Source organism: Colossoma macropomum, unplaced genomic scaffold (assembly GCF_904425465.1).
Source record: "Colossoma macropomum unplaced genomic scaffold, Colossoma_macropomum, whole genome shotgun sequence".
Classification (NCBI taxonomy): domain Eukaryota; kingdom Metazoa; phylum Chordata; class Actinopteri; order Characiformes; family Serrasalmidae; genus Colossoma; species Colossoma macropomum.
In genome coordinates, this window is record NW_023494792.1 from 25358642 (window position 1) to 25378845 (window position 20204).

The following is a 20204-nucleotide window of genomic DNA, read 5'->3' on the forward strand; positions in this document are numbered from 1 at the left end:
CGGCTATTTAATGATAACCAGTTAGCTAGCCGGCTAATGTTACACGGTGACAGTGGGTTAACCAGTTAGCTGACGTTAGCTATCTGCCCGGTTACCGTTCGACAAACCTGAGACATTTTTTTAACGACGACATAGCTCGTTAGTTAACTAACTTAACCTCCTGCCGTTACCGAAACAGATACACCTTCACGCTAATGGAATGAAGAATCGATGAGCTGAACACTGACCTGGAAAGATGCTTGAGGATCTGTTTCTTGATCAGTCCAGCCATGACCGTATCGTATGAATGATTTATCCACAGACCGGGATCAGATCTTCACTTCTTTTCATTGTAGTTATCTGTCAACGGCATGTTTCCTCCTCCGGCGGTACGCACATAGTTATCTACATAAAACTTGAATGACATCAGCTCTACAGAGAGTAATCTAACCTTTCCCACTTTCCAGCGGGCTCCATACTGAATGCGGTACGGCTGGGGCCTGTGTTGTCAGCACTGGGCGTGTTTACATGAACCTGCCCTACATCATTGAGCCAATGGAGGACAGGGAGAGCGTACACGTCACACAGGTCAACCGTGTGTGTGTGTGTGTGTGTGTGTGTGTGTGTGTGTGTGTGTGTGTGTGTGTATGGAGGGGGAGTTTGGTGGGGGGGGGTTATGTCTACGTCATACGCCAGCGTGTGTCGTGTGTTGTACGGACCAAATGTCCTCAAGATGAAACGTCTACTGATAGGGCATGTGAGGAAAAATTAAGAAAAATGCACCCCATGAAGATTTTAAAATATTTATTTACTTATTTCCAACATTTATTTACATCTAGTTTATCAGAAAAAAGTCAGGCAATTTTTGTTTTAGTCACGTTTTTAGTCAAGTTTTTTTGACAAATTTTGTTATATATCAGCTATTATTCTTTTCAAACCTTTTAGTTACCAATGTATATACAGCATATACAAAAAAAAAATCTTTATTACATATTTATACACTCACTGAGCTCTTTATGAGAAACACTATGCTGTAGTGTCAGCGTAGAAGAAGAAAGCAAACGCTTTTTATTTTGAACAGAGACTTTAACAGACAGTAAGCAATGCCCAGCCTGGTGCTAACTCAACAGGAAACGCAGGGATAGGTAACACGGGAGAATATGACATCTGCATAGGGTGAAAGCTTCAACACATTGTAAACCCACCCTCCTCAGTCACAATTACTGCAAACAACACAACTACACTAATAACATCAATAACAACAACTAAGACAGCAGCAGCAGTACCTTTTTAACCTGGGAGTGTGGCGCCTCCCGAGTGCCACTTTGCATGGCCACACCTTCTAAGCTCCTCATGGCAGTGCAGCCCGTGGCGGTCGTCACAACACTAATACTGCGTAGAGCCTCCCTTTGCTCTCAGAACAACCTCGGTTCTTCATGGCATGGATTCCATAAAATGTTGGAAACATCTTTTTGCTTTCTGACATGGTGTATTATTATGCTGGAAGTAACCATTAGAAGAAGGGATGCACATGGTCAGCAACAATACTCAAACAGGCCGTAGCAGCCAAGCAATGATTGATTGATTAATGGGCCCAAAGAAAACATTCCCCACACTGTTACACCACCTCCACCAGCCTGGACTGTTGACACAAGGCAGGTTGGGTTCATGGATTCATGTTGTTGGTGCCAAATTGTGACCCTACTAGCCTCAGTTCTCTGTTCTTGGCTAACAGAAGTGGGGCCCATTTACCTCAAAGTTCGATGCGTTGTGCATTCTATGATGCTTTTCTGCTCACCACAATAGTACAGAGTGGTTATCTGAGTTACCGTAGACTTTCTGTCAGCTCAAACCATTCTGGCCTCTCTCATCAACAAGGCGTTTCTGTTTGCAGAACTGATGCTCACTGGACGTTTCTTCTTTACTGCACCAGTCTGAGTAAACTCTAGAGACAGTTGTGTTTGAAAATTCCAGAAGATCAGCAGTTGTAGAAATACTCAAACCAGCATGCGTGGCATGAAATGGAGAATCATCAGACCAGGCTACGTTTTTCACATTTTTTCCCCATTCTGATGGTTGATGTAAATATTATCTGAAGCTGCTGGCCTGTATTTGCATGATTTTTTGCACTGCACTGCTGCCACACGATTGGCTAATTAGATAATTGCATGAATGAGTAGGTGAAGTTGTTCCTAATAAAGTCCTTGGTGAGTGTATATAGAATATACAAAGTATTTATTTTAATACAGTAATGACTTGACTTCATGTAAGGCAGTAGTTCCCAACCTTAGTCTTTGAGCAGTCTTGTCCTGTATATTTTGGGGTTTTCCTGCCCAAGTATACACAATCTAACTCATAGGCCAGCAAACCCTTTCTGCTTCAGAACAAAGGAGCCACCAAAACATTCAGGACAGGGGTGCTCCAGGACCAGGACTGGGAACCACTGAGCAAAGGACACACAGGCACTGAAGTAATCAACATCATGGACTGCCACTGCAATATTTCCTGCATGTGCCTAGCGTGCTTGCACTGATTTGACCAGCAGAGGGCAGCATTGCGGCGCGGCTAAAAGGTTCTTCAGCTGAGGAACGTCAACATTTATTTCTTTCATTTTTCCTTTTTTTAATTAATATTTGCTCCTGAGAACAACAGAAACTGCAGTAAAATAGCCCTAACATGTAACACAAACACTCTATAGAGAAAAATAAACAAAATAACAAATCAAAGGAGCAAAATCTTAAGAATTTTACAAAGTACAACATGAACCAACTACTTATCCATTGTGAATCTACAATTTCCTCAGAAGTTGGGTTCACTCACTACGTGAAAACTTTTCATGGAGGTTCATTAACTGATGCACTGTTTGAGATCATACGATTATCACACTGTATCTTTAAGGAACTTCCTGTAGCGCTGTTGACAGCTGGCATCCGCTTTGAGGGTTGTCACAAGGTCTGTTTCTGCTTTGTCAAGAGCCTTGACTTCAAAAGCAGTTTATTAGCATTACGTTAGCCCTCTGCGGTTCCAAAAAGCTACAGATTAACAGTCTGTCCAGGTTCAACCCATGAAAAAGCACATAAAAAGCATGGCATAACACAATCTGAAGCAGTAGTGTGTTAGAGGCAGGCAGTACATAGCTTACACTGTACATTATCTTAAAGCCACAGCTTTACAGCACTGTGTGGCTAAAGATATTGCATATGATTGTATTATTGTTCAGTTATGTTTCGGTTTGTGAAAATGTCATTAAAGGAACATTAAAGAAAAGGGTCAACAGAGTGGCATGATAGCTTATGTTAGTATAATGCATTGTTATAATGTTAACATTTGTCTATAATGATCTTGAACCAGCCTAAGTGTGCAACACTGGAAGATGGTCCAACGTTAGCGTAAGATCTTCATGTGATCTTTTTGGAGCTTTACACTGTCTGCAGGTTCTGTGTTCTAATATGTGATCAGTGTACATTTAGCACCCACCCAAGTCTCTTTGTCTCTCATCACACTCGTGACGCCAGCCAGATAGAAGAACATGTCATGCAAAGAGTCCCCTCAAGTGATGGGAGAGCTGCTCAAAAAGCTAGGGAGAGGTAAGAATTAAGGCAGTGGAGTCATATTTTGTCTTTGGAGACAGCCAGAGGGACACTCAGGTCCATGCACTTCTCTTCATGTCCTCAAAAAGGTCCTTCACGCGATGCATTTCCTCTTTCAGTTTAGATGAGGCACCCATCTCTTCCAGTTTCTGGATGATCTGCACCAAAAGGAAACCACCAAGATAAAAAGATTAGAATAAATGGGTTGCATACAGTATGTCACTAAGGTAGAATGCAGATGAACACATTATTACAGCAGATCCAACCTCATAATTTCCTGCAAAAAAGAAAAACAACAAAACAGAACAGCTAGCTCTATTTTTAGACTTTACCCTCATAAACGCCTAGGAGCTGGGGTCCAGGCTCCAAGACAGTTTGCATTGTTTCCCATGAATAATAACCCTTAGGATGTAATAAACCTGGAATGTTAAGAGGTTAAGTTTTTTGTTTTATTTTTAAGTGATTAAGTGATCTGCAAATCTCCACAGGTCACCACCACATTACCACCAATCTGTGACAGTGAGAGCTGCACTATCAACATAATCCTGTCCTTCATCTCAGTAACCAAAAAGAAATGAACAAGACATACAATAGTCAGAGCACCGGGCTACTGGCCTAAAGTTTTAAAGATCTGAATCCCAGCACAGGAAGTAAGCACACAGAGCTCCAGACCAACATAAAAGAAAGCACATGAGAGCGCACCCCGCCTATCAACCACCACTCTTTTACAATTCACAAACCACAGAGCAGTTGCTCCCCACCATAAGAAATGCTGATGGATTTCTAAAGTTTGACACCCTCATTATATCACTAGACTAAGCCAAACTGATTTAAATGCTACTATATCTTAAAAGTTAATAAATCTCAAATAAAAAAAAGATTTGGTGATGTATGTGTTGAATCTTGCGACAAACAAAAATGGAACAACAAAACCTCATGACAAACCTCAAAACTGTACCATGTAAAGAGAGAAAAGGAAGTGAGAGACGTGTGTTCTAGCGCTGCCAATGGCATTTTCAGTTTAGCACTGCTAACATCATTTGGACCTCAGTGACTTTTAGGGCACAAAATGTGCATTACTGTGTGTATGCTACTGTACATGAGTCAAACTAATGTCAGTAGTGCTCACAGCTAGTGTAGGGTGTAGGTGCAAGAAAAGTGAAATAAAGCTTCCACAATGCCATACTCTAGCAAAAAATATTTTCCAAAAAATAAAATCCCATCCTTTAAGGTATGTAAAGGTACAATTTAAGTCAGTTACTTGGAGGACTCACTAAATGTGTCCTTTTTTATCAAATATATAGTTGTGGCATAAAACTATGTTGCTCACAAGCAAACTGTAAACTATTGTAATCACTCAAAGATGTAAAGTTGTTCAGTTTGAGAATATCTGAAGCTTCTGGAAACCACCTGTAGACACATAAGCTCCGCTGCTGAGATGTTTTTGGCTATATAATACTCGTTACATCAGCGCTCACCAACTGTGACCCTAGAGATCTTCATAAAGATTACAAGAAAGCACGCACTAAAAGATAAGACTTGTGTGTAGTTGTGTCACTGTGGTGGTTCACGTTGCTACCCTCATACCTCAGAAAAATAGCGGTGCATGTACTTGTAGAGTTCGCGAAGGGCAGCAGATTCATTGAATTCATTTTCATGTTTCTGTGGAAGAAGAAACCAGTTGATCAGTACTACAGACTTCCATTTCATTTCATGAGAAAGACTAAACAGGTTGGAGGCTGTGCTAGCCTTTGACCACACAGTATAGCACAGAAAAACAAAAGCACTCCACAGCACCTTTGATTCGTCTTTCAGAAACATCTTGAACTCTTGGCTGCTCACAGATGGCTGATCCCTCACCAGCTTGTAGTACGCCTTTACTTCCTGTTTATACAGAGGAATGTCTTTTGCATACAGCAACTTATTTGTCGGTGCGTGCTGTGATGACAAAAAACAGAAGAGAAAAGAAAGATAAGATCATTCAAAGAATAAAGCTTTCTGTTTGGCTCAAAGGGCCCATTTCCATGGTTACCTTGCCCAGTTGTTGGTCAGTGAGGGAGAAGGAGTCCATGAAGGCTTGGGCGATGACAGACAGGCAGCCATCTAGGTGAGGCGTCTTCTCTAGGTCGCTGAACACAAAGTTGGGGTTCTTCAGAATGTTCACCCAGAAACGTAGCGGCAGACTGGAAGGCAAGGGCATTGTGGTCACACCAAACCTTTCAGTTCAAGATCACCAGTTTCCATATCTAAATGAATACAGCCGTGTTTCCCTTCTCTTGACACCCCATGCAATAGCCTACACATGGTCCAGATTATGAGAAGACAGAGCACTCAACATGTTTGCTTTCCAAAGAAAGGTTTGCTTTCCTCTGGAAGAGCTCAGGAGTTTACAAGCTTCACAAGAGAACATGTGAACTACACTTTAGTAAAAAAGTGTACTGTCATATTTGATATACAGTGTAAGATACCATGTATTTCACAAAGTGAATATCCCATTCAGAGGGCTAAACAAGGAGTGAGCAAAACACCTAAATTCACATGCTGTAGAGCAGTTGTGCTGTAACCACAAGACATGTTGATGGGTTTAAGTTTGATATTTTCAGATTCATCTGGTGCTACAACCACAATAAAAAGCTATTTTTTCGAATCTCTTAGCACATTTTTTGAAAGTCACAAGACAACAACTCTGCTTTTGCGGAATATCCAGTCTTGTGTCCGCATGCCCCAAGGCGACTGACCCTAAGTTGCTGTGCGGAAGACATACAATACATCTCTCTGTCTCACTGTAATTCACAATTTTTCCCTTTTGTGGGTGCTTTATTGAACTCTGCATAATGAACAACTATGCATTCAGAACCCATTTAGTACCTGTTTGTTTTCCAGATGTGGAGAACATCTGGGTCTGTGATCTTTTTCTTCTCAGCCTGGCCATCCAGGAAATCAAAGAAGTACTTTACTGCTGAGGGAGCTCTGTTGTTGGGCATTCCCCAGATACTCCTGAAGAGGTTCTCCACGAAGGAGTGCACTGCCACCTGAGACGAGCAAAATGATTTGTCTTAAAAAATCATCTTTTACTAAAACTACACAATACATGTATCAGCACACTGTGGCACAATGTCTGCATATAAATATCATGTCAATGTAATTGGAGTAAAACATGTTTAAATGGCTAATAATGTCATCTAAAGCTAGTATTAGTTTGTTAATAGTCAAATGTGTTATCATGTTGATAATTATGTAATCGTTATATTGTTTTTTACACTTGATTGCAAAAATCTGAACACCCCGGTCAAATAATATATCTTCCTATTTTATCCTAAGTGAAAGTAGCATTCTATTCTGTTCTATTCTGTTCTTATACAGCAACTAGGACTGGGAATATTTATTGTTATTATGATAAATGATAAAAATGAAATAAATGAAAAAAAAAGTATAATAAATATGTCACTATATGCTGAGCATATTGTCCAATATGCAAATGGCCCCTGGTATTTGGGGGGGTCCCGTGTTGGCTGGAGTGGTATAATCCGCTCACAATGCATCTTGGGAATGGTTTACACTTGGCTGTTTGTGCGGTCAAGTGAAATCCAATTCAATTCGATCACCAAAAACGCATGTTAAAGCAAGGTGTAAACAGGTGCTGAGAAAAGTGTAAATTACTGACAGTCTACAGACACTTTGCGCCTGTGACCAGTTTAGTGGGTTTTCAACTAAGACCTTCCACACAAATGAACACATGCGCAGCTTCGTAATTAATGTACGATAAACACAATATAACCACTTTGGCTCCCAAGTCTGTTTCCACCAGATAGGAGAAAAAAACTTTTTATCCTTCTTTCTTTCAACTTGAAAAAGATATATTATTACTCACAGAGAAAATACATGATTATTATTTATTATTTTTGTACGATTTTGAGCATAACCTCTCACCTACACGCGGTCCATCAAATGGCTGTGACATTTCTGCCACATGCATTTATAAACCACAACGCACAGACACCACAGCACACACAAGTAAAGAGGAGTTTTAATAAAGCAGGCACTGCATAGTGGAAGATAATATCAGACGAGAGATTTTAACAATCAACTGATCAGGAAACTGACAAATCAATATTTAGGCAAAAATCTGCTCTAATCTTGTAAAATATGCAAAATGGCCCCTGGTATTTGGGGGGTGTCCCATGTTGGCTGGCAACTCCAGCGCTGGCTGGCTGCTCACTCACCATAGCAGTACTGATGCTAGCTTCAACAAAATGCTTGGTTTAACCATTCTTCTGGAAATTTCTAGTTTGGCAATGTGCTCTTCCACACATATATTGATACCTTGCACATCTCCTCTTTTGTCTTCTATTTGAGAAATGAATAACAATTCACTCTTTCCACCAATCTCTTGGGAAATTGGGCAAGTTTTCAGATTTAAAAATATGCTAAAGAATACTCTTATCTTTTATCAGAGATATCCCACACATAGTTACAGTTGCTAAGCTATGAAAGACCAACTGGGTGAACCAATTTTAGCACCACAGTGAGGCAAACCAGTGCTGCAGCTCTAGCTAAATAAGAACACCAAGCTTGGCAATTGTGCTTGAAGGGTGCTAAGCAATGACCTTTCCCTGAATTTGTATTTGAGTGTCTATTTTTCCTTAAAGGACAGTATGACATCATAATAACTTTATTTTCAGGGACACCCAGAATTTTTGAGACATTCAGTGGGTCAAAGAGATTAATTAATGTGTCCTGGACCACCCCTCAGGACCCCCTGTATTTCACATCTTGACATTGTGGATATCATCAGTTTTACACTGACCAACTGCATGTTTGGTTACAAAGAGAGCATAATTAGTCCTGTTTGCTTGGATTTAGTGCAGTGGAGGGTGTGAAATGTTTTTTTTCAGTCCCAATTTATCAAACCTAAAATATAAATATTGTCATATATTGTATATAAAGAAAACTTCTTCCAAGTGTTGTGATATTATATTTTTGCCATACCGCTCCCACCCCTATCAGCAACTACCAACTACTCTTTATCCTTACATTATACAAACAATACAATGGTGTTAATCCAGACTTACAACATGACATGACATTGCCTTATTTCATACATACTGATCTGTCATTAAATTCTGCCAAAGAGAGTTCTCTGATAAAGCACTGGCATCTTTTGATGTTAAAGAACAAGCAACTATACCTGCCTTATATGTCTGCATAACTAGCTGGACACATTCAGGCATGCAGTATATTTATATTATCATGACAACTGGAGAGTCAACTCTAGAACTAGAGGACCAGAGAGAGCAGAGAGTGAAGGACACCATTACTGGATCCAACTGAAAGCGTGCAAACTTAGTTTGTGCAGACAAGCTGTTAATAAGTTGAGTAAATAAATAAAGATACAATTGACTACTTATTTAGTCAAGATGATAGCAATGCTAATAGGGTGTAACAATTCATACTGGGTTCTTGAGGCATTTGTGCTTGGGAGGGAGTGTGTACATTAACTTGTGTTTTGTATTTACACTTTTCATTTTCATTAAATTGTGTCCCCAGTGGGACCAGATGTGTAAAAAGCACATCAACGAATAAGTTGATTTTACTTTACTTTTTCCCCATAGCTATACTAGTGGATAACCTTGGCCTGGACACTTTCATCAGCCTGGTGTGCTTGAAGGCTCTTGGTTTTGGGCTAGCCAGCCTCGCATACCCTCTTTTGTTTCCTTGTTTAAAATCTGACCTGCTAGTCAGCGCTTTGCAGCTGCATTTCTGCTTACGTTATTGTATACGGATAATGAAAACACATTCCATTTACGCTTACATTAAATGTCGTGAAGTATCCCTGACCACTTCCGACTGTGGTTTTAGTGATCTGACTGTAATCCGCTCACAATGCACCTTGGGAATGGTTTACACTTGGCTGTTTGTGCGGTCAAGTGAAATCCGAATGTGATCCGATTACCAAAAACGCATGTTAACACAAGGTGTGAACAGGCGCTGAGAAAAGTGTAAATTACTGACAGTCTACAGACACTTTGTGGGAGGGTTTTCAACTAAGAACTTCCATGCAAAGAAACACAGGAGCAACTATGTAATTGCCGTATGATCAGCACAATATAACCACTTTGGCTCACATGCATTTTGTATGAGAGTCTGTTTCCACCAGATAGGAGAAAAACACTTTTTATCCTTCTTAGTTTCAACTTGAAAAAGATGAATTTCTGATCACAGAGAAAGTATGTGATTATTTTGTTTTTGGAGAAAAATGACATTAAGTCATCAGACATTTGTTGAAATTAAGTCATTATTTTTGACTTTTCTTTGGCTGGTGGGAAGAACTGAACTTCAGCATCGAGTGCATTTGAAGGCTGTGCAAAATTGTAAAAACCCAGCTTGTTTTCATTGAGCGCACTCAGGTCATTTGAAAACTATATGATGTTGAGCATAACCTCTCACCTATATGCGGCCCATCAAAAAATGGCTGTGACATTTCTGCCACATGCATTTATAAACCACAACGCACGGACACCACAGCACAAAAAGTAAAGAGGATCTTTAATAAAGCAGGCACTGCATAGCGGAAGATTTCCAGTATCAGCTGAGAGATTTTAACAATCGCTTGACAAGGAAACTGACAAATCAATATTTAGGCAAAAACCTGCTTTAACATTGTAAAATATTTGCAAAATATTAGGAAAAGGCAGTTTAGAACATAGTTATTTTTCTAAAACTATTTTGTTTGTTTTTTACTTCCTTCTTCAAATTAGAATAATGTTCCATGCATGGCAGCCCTTTACAAGTGTTTTTTTTTTTTTCATCAAAAATTATAACAAATAAATCTGTCTGAGCAGCACAAACAATGGTAGCCATGTTAGCAACAAAAATAAGAGCTTTTAACAGGCGTTGAATAATGCAGTCATTATTAACCATCAGTATTAACCAGGTAAATCATTTTTATGCATTATAATAATCTCCTCCCAGCATTTTGCACTTTGAGAGGGAAAATCCTATGAATTCATATGCAATGAGGCAGAAGCGCAGAAGAGCAGTGACAATCCCTTTATTTTCAGTGGCGCTGAAGTTAAGGAAATCTCGCAAAACATAAGTAAATCTGTCCTGTTGTGTTTTCAATGCTCCTATACACCTCTTTGACTCTTCAGGTAATTATCAATGCTTTCATGAGCTCATCAGGTCTCAGTCAGAGACTGAGTCTCTAGGACCTCACCTGAGACCCACTGCATTAACTATTATTACACATTTTTACATGTGATTACATGTTTTTATGTGTGGTTCCACATTTTTTCACACATGACAACACATTTTTAACATTGGATGTGTGCAAAAGCTACAAATATTTATTCACATGTGATAATCATGTGACTTTTCTGTAAGGGATCTGTCCATTCATTCATCAGTCTTACCTTGGTTGAGAGTAGCTTAGTGAGGTAAATCTCTTTGAGCTTCAATTTCTTCCTCTCTGGGTGGTTGCTCTCGTCTCTATCGATGTCTGGGTCAATCTGACGAATCACAGAATTGCAACAACTCATTAAACTACTGGTCATTAATTTTCACAAATCGTAATGAACAGCAGTAGATAAAATGTCATCTCCACAACAATGGAAGGAGGCCAATTAGTGAAGCCTAGGGCCTAATGTGAAGGGTTCAAACTGATAGAATCCAAACCCGAGAGACTCAATCTGTTGTCTGGACAGGTGAAGTTTATTTGTTGCACGCGCAGGTTCCAGACATCCAGCCAGCCCCCTTATACAATGGGCTGTCACACTTTTATAGCTGGACTGATGCCAAGATTAGACCCGGCGTATACAGGACAAGTAACAGGTGTGACAACATGACCATATAAGGAGAAAGACAACAATAGGCAGCCTAAAATACAACTTCAAAACACACACACACACAACACAGCACATTAACTTCCTTCAAAACTAACGTCTAAACACATTGTGGCTGTCACAGGACATGAGCTGTGTACCTCTGTTCTGGATCATCTTCGTGATTCATTAATTTCATTAATGAATTAACTAATAAATTAATTATATTACTGACTTGGCCTTTTGGTTAAACATATCTTAAGTTACAAAAAAACTAATCTCATAAGTTTTCTCTACAAATAAGAAAGATTTTTCCCACCCACTTTGGTTTGCAGTTTGTGTATCATGGAATGACTGTCCACTCACTCTAAAGTGCTAGCTAGCATTCGTTTGCAGAATGATCTCCAACTGTGTCAGCAGTCAATGCAGCATTCACTTCTTCAAAATGTCAAAGACATGATATGGTGTTGTGGCTTCCCAGCACATGATCTCAAATTAGTTTTAGTAACATCCTTCATAATTCTAGGAAACTCAAATGTAGTTTGCTTACCAAGAAACATCACCTGAGATGCTAATGGTGCTAATAATAAACAGACTATTCTGCCAACTTAGTAAATGTAAGTGAGAGCATGCTAACTTTCTTTTCTTTTTCTTTTATTGTTATCTACATTAGCATTTCTTTTGGCATTGCATTACTTTAAATGCCCCTTTGAAGGCACTATGTCACAATTTGTTTGCTGGAATCTAAGTGTCACTGGAGTTAAACACTGTGTCCACTTCTATTAGACACTTCTACCTTGTTGATTGACCTTCTAGATGTAAAGCTAGAGACGATAGCTCGTCTGTTGCTGCACAGGTTGTGTTAGTCATTTTCTAGCCTATCATTAGTGGTTAGCTTTTGGCCACAAGACCATTGTTCGCTGGATATTTTTGGTTGGTGGGCTATTCTCAGCCTAGCAGCGACAGTGAACTGTTTAAAGACACCAGCAACACTGCTGTGTCTGATCCACACTATGACACTACACATGTCACGTCAGTGTCTCTGCAGTGCTGAAAAAGATTCACCACCCAAATAATACCGGCAGTCTTTATGACAACTGCCACTCAGTAGAATGAGCCTTTATAAATGTTTATGTAAGTTTATGACAGATGTCATGAAAGGCTTTTGTAATTGTCATTTTATGAACCTGAACTACGGTAGAGCATTACTTAATTTTAATTATGAAGCATCTATTTGTTTGCACAATATGAACAACACAGAAAACAAAAGTAGAAAACACAAACTGTGATGAAAAATTGACTTTCCACAAAAGTCTTGCACAAATGAACTGATTAATTAATTAATTACATTACATAGTATTGAAAAAAATGAGCCATGTACCTTGTTCTTATTTTGAAGCCATAGTCTTTTACAAAACTGCTAATTGACTACTTGCTGAATCGCTGCCAGTATCACAGAGCTGGCACTAGCGAACCTTACTGTATAGACGGGTCTCTGACTGACTCAATTGAATTGTTTATTAATAACAGAACTGACACATTGTGCTCCATTAAGCTTATCTGTGACTTGTGAGCTGTCCTATTAAAAAGTCAGTATATAACATATACATATGTATACGCCTGACTACACCACTGGTCAGGACCATGTTGCTAGTCCTGACATTAAAGGTTACTCTATCAAGTCAGGGTATAAAGTCAGAACATTTCTGTCCTGTACAAACACACCCACCCACACAAACACACACACACACACACACACACGCAGTATATGCAAAACGCATTGCAGAAACAGTGCATTATGACTCACCAGGTGGAAGTACTTTGTAGAGAAGTCCTGATCATCTGTAACACCAACAAAAGAAGAATGCACTTACAGATTTACAGTAAATCAATCTCCAAAAGTTTGGGTGCCCCTGGTCAAAGGACAGATTTTGTTGGTGGAATACACTTAAATATAACATGTATCATACCCTTTGCACAGGCCACATTACATGTCTTAATCCTTTCCCTGGTATGTTAAATACAATAAAGCAGCAAATAAAAAATAACTGTACATTAAAATGTTCAGATGTAACTACTGTAAAGCATCCTTTAGAAAGGCACTATATAAATTAGATTTATATCTCTTATTCATTTATTATTATTATTATTATTATTATTATTATTATTATTATCATCAGTATTATTATTTAATTGTGTTCTCTGTAGAGCAGGTGTTAACTTATTTTCACTTATAAAATAATAATAAAAAAAATGTTTTGTATATGGAATGACAGACAGCTAAATTTGTTGTAGTTAAATGGTCTGATAGTTTGTGTTTCCCCCTCAGAGCTTTTCAAGCAAGACTACAGCAAGGGACTTGAAGCACATAGTGCCTTCTTAGTTGTAACTGCCAAAGAAAAGTATGTTATATGAACACATCATCTAACACACTGCTCAGTTTTATCATTGGGTGGGATTTGTCTGTCCACATGATGCATTTAAAACCTCACTCTGAACATACTGTCACACCCTGGCAAACCTGAAACCACAGCACTTTGCATTCCTGCTCTTTTGGGCAGTATTAATGTGATGTTAACCTGCATTACTTAACATGGGGAAATAACATGCAGAAGTAAGCAAACGGTAAATGTTACTGCTTCTTTCCCCAGCAGACAGACAACATGCAGATACAGAGTGCGGTTTTTTGGCCCTGTTACGATTCATACTTCCTTATTCTGTACAGCTGGAAATGTAGAGTCAAACCAAACAACAAAATCTGCACAAGCATGGCTGTCAATTGCTAGTAGATTAAAGTCACTTGAAACTACAATTAACGATGATTTACATTCTGCATCAGTGCAAATAATCAAAAAATTACTAGGGAGTTGTTTGAAGGGCCTAGCTTTACTAAGCTTAGTCTAGTCTTAATTGAACAGTCATATAAAAAACAGTACAACACAGTATAAACATATCCTAAATCCTAAATATAGGCATAGATCCACAGAGCTCCCAGCGGCACTTAACAGGAAGACTTTTCATGATAATGTGTCTGTGAAATACACAGAAACTATGCCTCAATCATTCCACAGTATAGCAGACTATGTATAATGGCTAAGAAGTCTATCATGTGCCTTTTGAGTCACCAGAAAAAAAACTACACACAGCCTGTATGCAGGTTACAAAAAAAGGAAGGAACCGCCGTTCTTAAAAAAGAAACACATGTGTGAAATTTGATGGCGCCATGATCAACACTTGAACAGAAATACCCCTTTCAAACTGTAATGCATGGTACAAAAAGCACTGTGGTAGTGAAGCTGCTACTTACTCACAGTTCATTATTCACCACATACAAGACCAAAGCACTGTTTAGGGTGGGGTAAACAAAAGGGGCATATTACTCAGAACACTTCATAGCAAATAATGTGACAGTGTGACACCACTGCTAATACCAGGCTCACTTTGACTCACCTATATTCTCATCTACATGCCATGCTATAATAAATAATTTGTAATGAATCTGAATGTGGCTTTCAGCAACAGCCGAGAAACAGAAAAAAACAGGCCAATACAGCGCAACGTCAACATGACTTCAAGAACAAAATTCTGCCGCAAGATGAGTCTGCTCACAGCTTAACATTTACTGAAAGCTACCATGGTGCCCTGGCCGATAAGAGATCAAATAAGTGTCTAGACGACACCAACCGGTTAAGATGGAAAACACTGAGCCTGCTTGTTGCAAGTGGGAAATAGGATCTCACAATGAGCATAAAACATAGGAGCATTGTGCCAGCAGGCCTTAGTGCTGTGCTAAAAGCATAACCTGAGAAAATGCTATGCAAAGCCAATGCTACATATGTGTTCAAAAAAACCCTAACATTACAAAAAATACAGATAAACAATACATTGTGAGTTTGAGTCAGTGCTTTATCTTTCCAAATCTCTCATTGAGGAAGTCCAGTATTTACAGTTACATTCTGTTTTAGCTAATCCAACCTTCATTCAGTTAAATCAGGTGTGCTGCTGAACTGCTGAATTTAAGACTTCCATGCAATGACTGGAGTGCAGCAAGAGGTTTTCTTCTTTTCTGGTAATTTGAAGTATTTTTGAAATATTTTGAAAGATATTTTTTGTTCCTTGAGGTTTTGGAGCGCCTATAGGCTAGACTATACACAGATTTAAAGTGAGCCAGTTAACACCAGCCAGTGATTTCACACTGCCAGAGTTTTCTATTTACATGACAGAACATTAAAGACAGCATTCCCAATGATCTATACAGAACATTTCTATTGTTATGTCTGACCAATTTGCTTGCGTTCTGTTAATAAAATCTTTTGTGCATCTTGAACCAATATGAAGACTCATAAATAGTAACACATAATGTAATACAAAGTTACAAGGCACTAATTAAACAGAGTACTGTAGAATAACTGCCTAGATTTTGGTGTTTCTGAATGAACAGCTTTCTGTCCCTTGCAACTGCAGTACTTATTACAAAATACTTTTGCAGCTTTAGGCTTCAGGTGTGATGGGAATATGAACAGATTAAAAATGTGGCCTGGCTGGGGGTCCTTGAGAGCTTGATTGAAAAATCTGAACTGGAAATAATGTTATACTCACCCTTTACACTTGTCTGTGGACTGAGAGGGGCATGGACCCTTCTGGTCATGACTTTAATACAGGCTCCATCGGGGACCTGTGGAGAAAAAACAAGCCTTGCTTGTGCATTTACACAAAAACAGCTTTGCAGTGTTGAAAATGCTGCTGATGTGAGGCAGTTTTGAATGTATTAGGTGAGGTCTTTAATGTAATACTGGGTTTACTTGGTCTTGTGACACAACGGCAAAGCCTAAATTTAAAAGGCCTCAAACGAGGTGAATGTTCAGCACTGAGATAAATAGGCTAATCAGTGTGGGCAAAGGTCTTGCGATTTAACAGTGAGCTGCTTAACAAACCCCACACAAATGAGCAGTGGTAGCTAGTGTCACAGCCGTTTGTGGTTTCCATAAGCTGACCTCTTTATAGATTAGCCAGTTTCCTGAGCATAAACGGACACTTACTTGGTAATGCTGGAGTGTGTTTAGCATGGTCACCTCCCCTTGGACCTCTGAGCTTCCATCCACTTCCTCTAAAGGCACATACTTTCCTTCTTTCTCATATTCTTCCACAGTGGACAAGACAAACAGAGATAAACATCAGATATGAGGTGACATAACCACAGTTGACCTTTAGGTCTACACTGTTAATAGCAAGATCAGTCTACTTTATTTACAGTGAGAAGAACTTTGTAAGGATGGACCCACCACTGCTGGATTATTTGTGCTTGACAGATCATCTGCTAGCTTGCACAGAGCAAAGAGTAGAGTCATTTCTGATTTGAAACACACCACAAGTTGGTGTGATGACTCAAACATGAAGGGTCCACGCTTTCTAGAGATTTAGATAATGATTTGCAATAATGTATGAAGCACATGAGTATTATCAGTCTGTATTATCAATGTTGTGTGTGCATCATGCTGCACTATTTTGCACGCTGAAAGCCTGATATTTACAGCACTATAGATTGCATGGAGCAAACATTAGAGTCATTTTTGATCTGAAACATACCACAGTAGTTAGTGTGAACATTCAGTTCACAAACATGAAGTGTCCATGCTTTGTAGAGATTTAGATAATGGTTTGCAATAATGTATAAAGCACTTGAATATTATCAGTCTGTATTATCAATGTTGTGTGTGCATCATGCTGCACGCTTTTGCATGCTGAAAGCCTGATATCGACTGTACTATAATGGTTAACTACATCATTACTACAACTGTCCTATTTTTATTACTGTTGTTATTAAGAAACACAGACTGGTTTTGTAACTGGCTGCCCTGTTTTGCACCTCATTCAAAAAGCAGTCGACTGCATGAATGGGTGGAGCAGAACTGCTGTAGGCTGAATATATGCAACTGTGTTGGTTCTCGTGACATCACAGAAATAATGAATTCAAAACAGGCTGTTTTCCGCAGCTGTTTCCATATATGGACTGTACGGACTGGGTTATAAATGGCAAGTTTTGAAACTTCAACATTGTTTATATACTACATAGAACACCTTAAACTACTTATTTAAAAAAAAAGCAAAGAAAGTTAGGTTTTCTTTGGGCCCCTTAAGTCATTAAAGTGCTTTGTGTGAACTTAAGTAGATGTTTTCTATTTAAGAGGTATGCTGTTTATGTAATACCAGATTGCAAGGTGAGTGGATTGAGAGGCAAGTCTACTCACCAATGTCGATCTCTCTCAGTTGTTGAGTATATGGGAAGCCAAACTTGCGCTGGAAGGTCTGCAAAATCTTTTCCTTCACCTGCTCTATAGTATCGCAGGTCAGTGCATTGACTTCTAGGGGTTCGCTGACCTCTCCTTCTGTCCCCACAGCAAACAGCACCTTCAGCTTCTGAAAGACGCAGCAGAGAAAGTTGTGTGGATTTAATGATCATGTGAGCTTAAAGTTATTCTTCTGACACAAAAACACTAAACAACCTGGGTACCGCACTGATGACACTAAAAGATCATTAATTTCTAAATAGTGTGCAATTAAATTCCACAATATTTAGTGTTTATACAAAATAGAAGAATGTGGATTACATAAACATCCCTAACCTGAAGACATGTGCATGTGTGTACGTATACTGTAACAAACCGCTGAAAGTCCATAGACCTCAAATAAAATCTGGGGCCGGTTGTATCAGATATAGGTACATAGGCTATAGGAACATACAAAGTTCAGGTTTACACAATACTGAATCAAAAAGGGTTCCACCATCTAATTTTTACATTGAGCCTAGTATCTACTAAATATTAACCTTACTAATCAGATGTAAGTGTTGAGAAACCAAAAGAAACCACATAGAGAGCACAACAACATCAAAAATGACCTTTTTGTGGCTACCTAAGCTAAAAACACTGAATGCTATATGCTGTTACTTTTTACTAACTAAGTCACAAGACATGACTTAACAATGTGTGGCGCAACCAAATTTAGTAAAAGGATAGTTTGCAACTATCCTGCTGCAAAAACCTGCATAGACCAGCAGGGGCTGGTTGCACCAGCTGCATGTAAGTTCAAATGAAGGCTGGTGGAAACAGAAGTGTTTTTAAAATTCAGGTGTACACATTACTAAATCAAAATGAGCTTCACCACATAATCTAGTTTTTACACTGAGCTTAGTATCAACTAAATATATATGCCTTTCCCTAAGCAGGTTAGATAAACCAACACAAACCACATAGAAAGCACTACAAATACGTCTGTGTACTAAGCCAAAAACACTGTTTTATTGTTATATCACTGCTGTGATTTACTTTCAGCTCTAATCATTATCCTGGTTTTAACTCCAAACATGAAGCTAACACACACAGCTCCAGTTCAGTGAGACTCAGCAGCTTCAGAAACGTCTAAGCTGATGCTGCTGTTGTGTCAGTTAGCCAGGATCCGAAGTTTAAAAGCTGGATATTTGGTTGTGGCAAGAAAATATTAAGGAATAAACCGACTGTGGCTACAGTATTCAGTTAACTTCAGTTCAACTTCACACATCATTCTCTTCCATATAGGACATTTTTTTCCAATGGAAAAAGTCAGTGCAAGCTGCCGTTTTGTTTTCATGCATGTTTATAGATTCTAGGTTCTGTTTATAGGTTCTGAATGTTATCATCATGATACGGTTTAAGAATGTAGTTCTAATTAGTTAAGACATGATTTATGGTGCAACCAAATTTGGTAAAAGAATAGTCTGAATAACTATTGTTAACTAAGGACTAAGTAAAGACACAAAATGTAAGTATAGACTTATACAAAACCACCATAAGCCAGTCCTGTTAACTGACTCTACCAACAGATTCTAAAACAGATAATGCTGTTCAGTTCTGGAAAATGCTCTAGGGGAACTTCCACATGGAACTTAATATGTGGCAACTTGAAATACTACTCATGGTAGGTCTTGGTCTTTCCTGTTAGAGGAGGCCTGGATGACCGTTGAGAAAGATTTCCTGCACAGGAAACAGAGCAACACATTGCACAAGTGCCGTTTAGAAATAGGCCCCCATGTTCCACATGCTCAGGTGTTTCACTCAGAAAGGCTCTGATAAGGACTATTTTGTTGTAAGCGGGCTAAGATCACGTACAGACAATTGGTCTAAGAAAGACTGGCGTAATAAAAGTCCTAAAAGTTATCCTTCAAGTTGTCTGTTATCTCTTTGTGAGGTGTCAAAAGCCACAGGTCTTTGATATGCACAGTGTAAAAATAAGTATAACAATAATTGAGGACAACAATATTCATTCAGATGTATAGCAGTTAAGTTATGTAGTATTTTAGCTTATGCTGCCTAAACTAAATCCATTGTATGCTGACAGAAAGCTTAAAGATAGATTGAGACCTAATGCAATAAGAGATTGAGGGGATAAAGGATGTGAATAGTCATGACAGTGTAACACTGGAGTTGTTTTATGTACTGCAAATTACATGCAAAATGACTTAACATGTGTTGCAAGTTAGGAGGAAGAACACCCTGGACTCACTGAGACAGCCCTAAAAATGTTCACAGCAGAAAGAGGAAGAAAAAGAAACAGTGCAAACCAGAGGGCTAAAGTTGAAGCCTTGAGCCTGCCACAAGAGCCAGTCTTCATTTAGAGTATACAAAGCTTTCTCGGTCACCGCATCCACCGGCCCTTTCGAAATCTGTTGGGTGAGAGCAGACACCAGCAGGAACAGAGGCTGCCCAACTGACTCCTGTTAGAGGAACATACACATTCACATATATAGATCGACCAAAGATAAACACACTTTGCACTTTGT

At 39.0% G+C, this 20204-nt stretch overlaps 2 protein-coding genes across 3 annotated transcripts in view; both read right to left on the reverse strand.

Moving 5' to 3' along the window:
• uhrf1bp1l (UHRF1 binding protein 1-like) overlaps positions 1 to 485 on the reverse strand; it is a 50862-nt gene extending 50377 nt beyond the window's left edge. Inside the window, 1 exon segment of the mRNA XM_036576707.1 lies at positions 228 to 485. Within this exon segment, the coding sequence (XP_036432600.1) occupies positions 228 to 271 (44 nt within the window). The 5' untranslated portion in view covers positions 272 to 485.
• A 325-nt stretch (positions 486 to 810) lies between these two features.
• Positions 811 to 20204, reverse strand: part of plxnc1 (plexin C1) — a 106819-nt gene continuing 87425 nt past the window's right edge. The window contains exons 22-32 of one of the 2 annotated variants that reach the window (XM_036576708.1): positions 19986 to 20138; positions 17638 to 17806; positions 16429 to 16529; positions 15989 to 16064; positions 13197 to 13231; positions 10982 to 11077; positions 6438 to 6601; positions 5602 to 5752; positions 5367 to 5507; positions 5157 to 5231; positions 811 to 3727 (exon numbers count right to left, since the gene is read on the reverse strand). In XM_036576708.1, coding sequence (XP_036432601.1) covers positions 3623 to 3727; positions 5157 to 5231; positions 5367 to 5507; positions 5602 to 5752; positions 6438 to 6601; positions 10982 to 11077; positions 13197 to 13231; positions 15989 to 16064; positions 16429 to 16529; positions 17638 to 17806; positions 19986 to 20138 — 1266 coding nt within the window. In that variant the 3' untranslated portion in view covers positions 811 to 3622. The remainder of the gene's footprint in view (positions 3728 to 5156; positions 5232 to 5366; positions 5508 to 5601; positions 5753 to 6437; positions 6602 to 10981; positions 11078 to 13196; positions 13232 to 15988; positions 16065 to 16428; positions 16530 to 17637; positions 17807 to 19985; positions 20139 to 20204) is intronic. The other variant, XM_036576709.1, reaches the window with a different exon arrangement.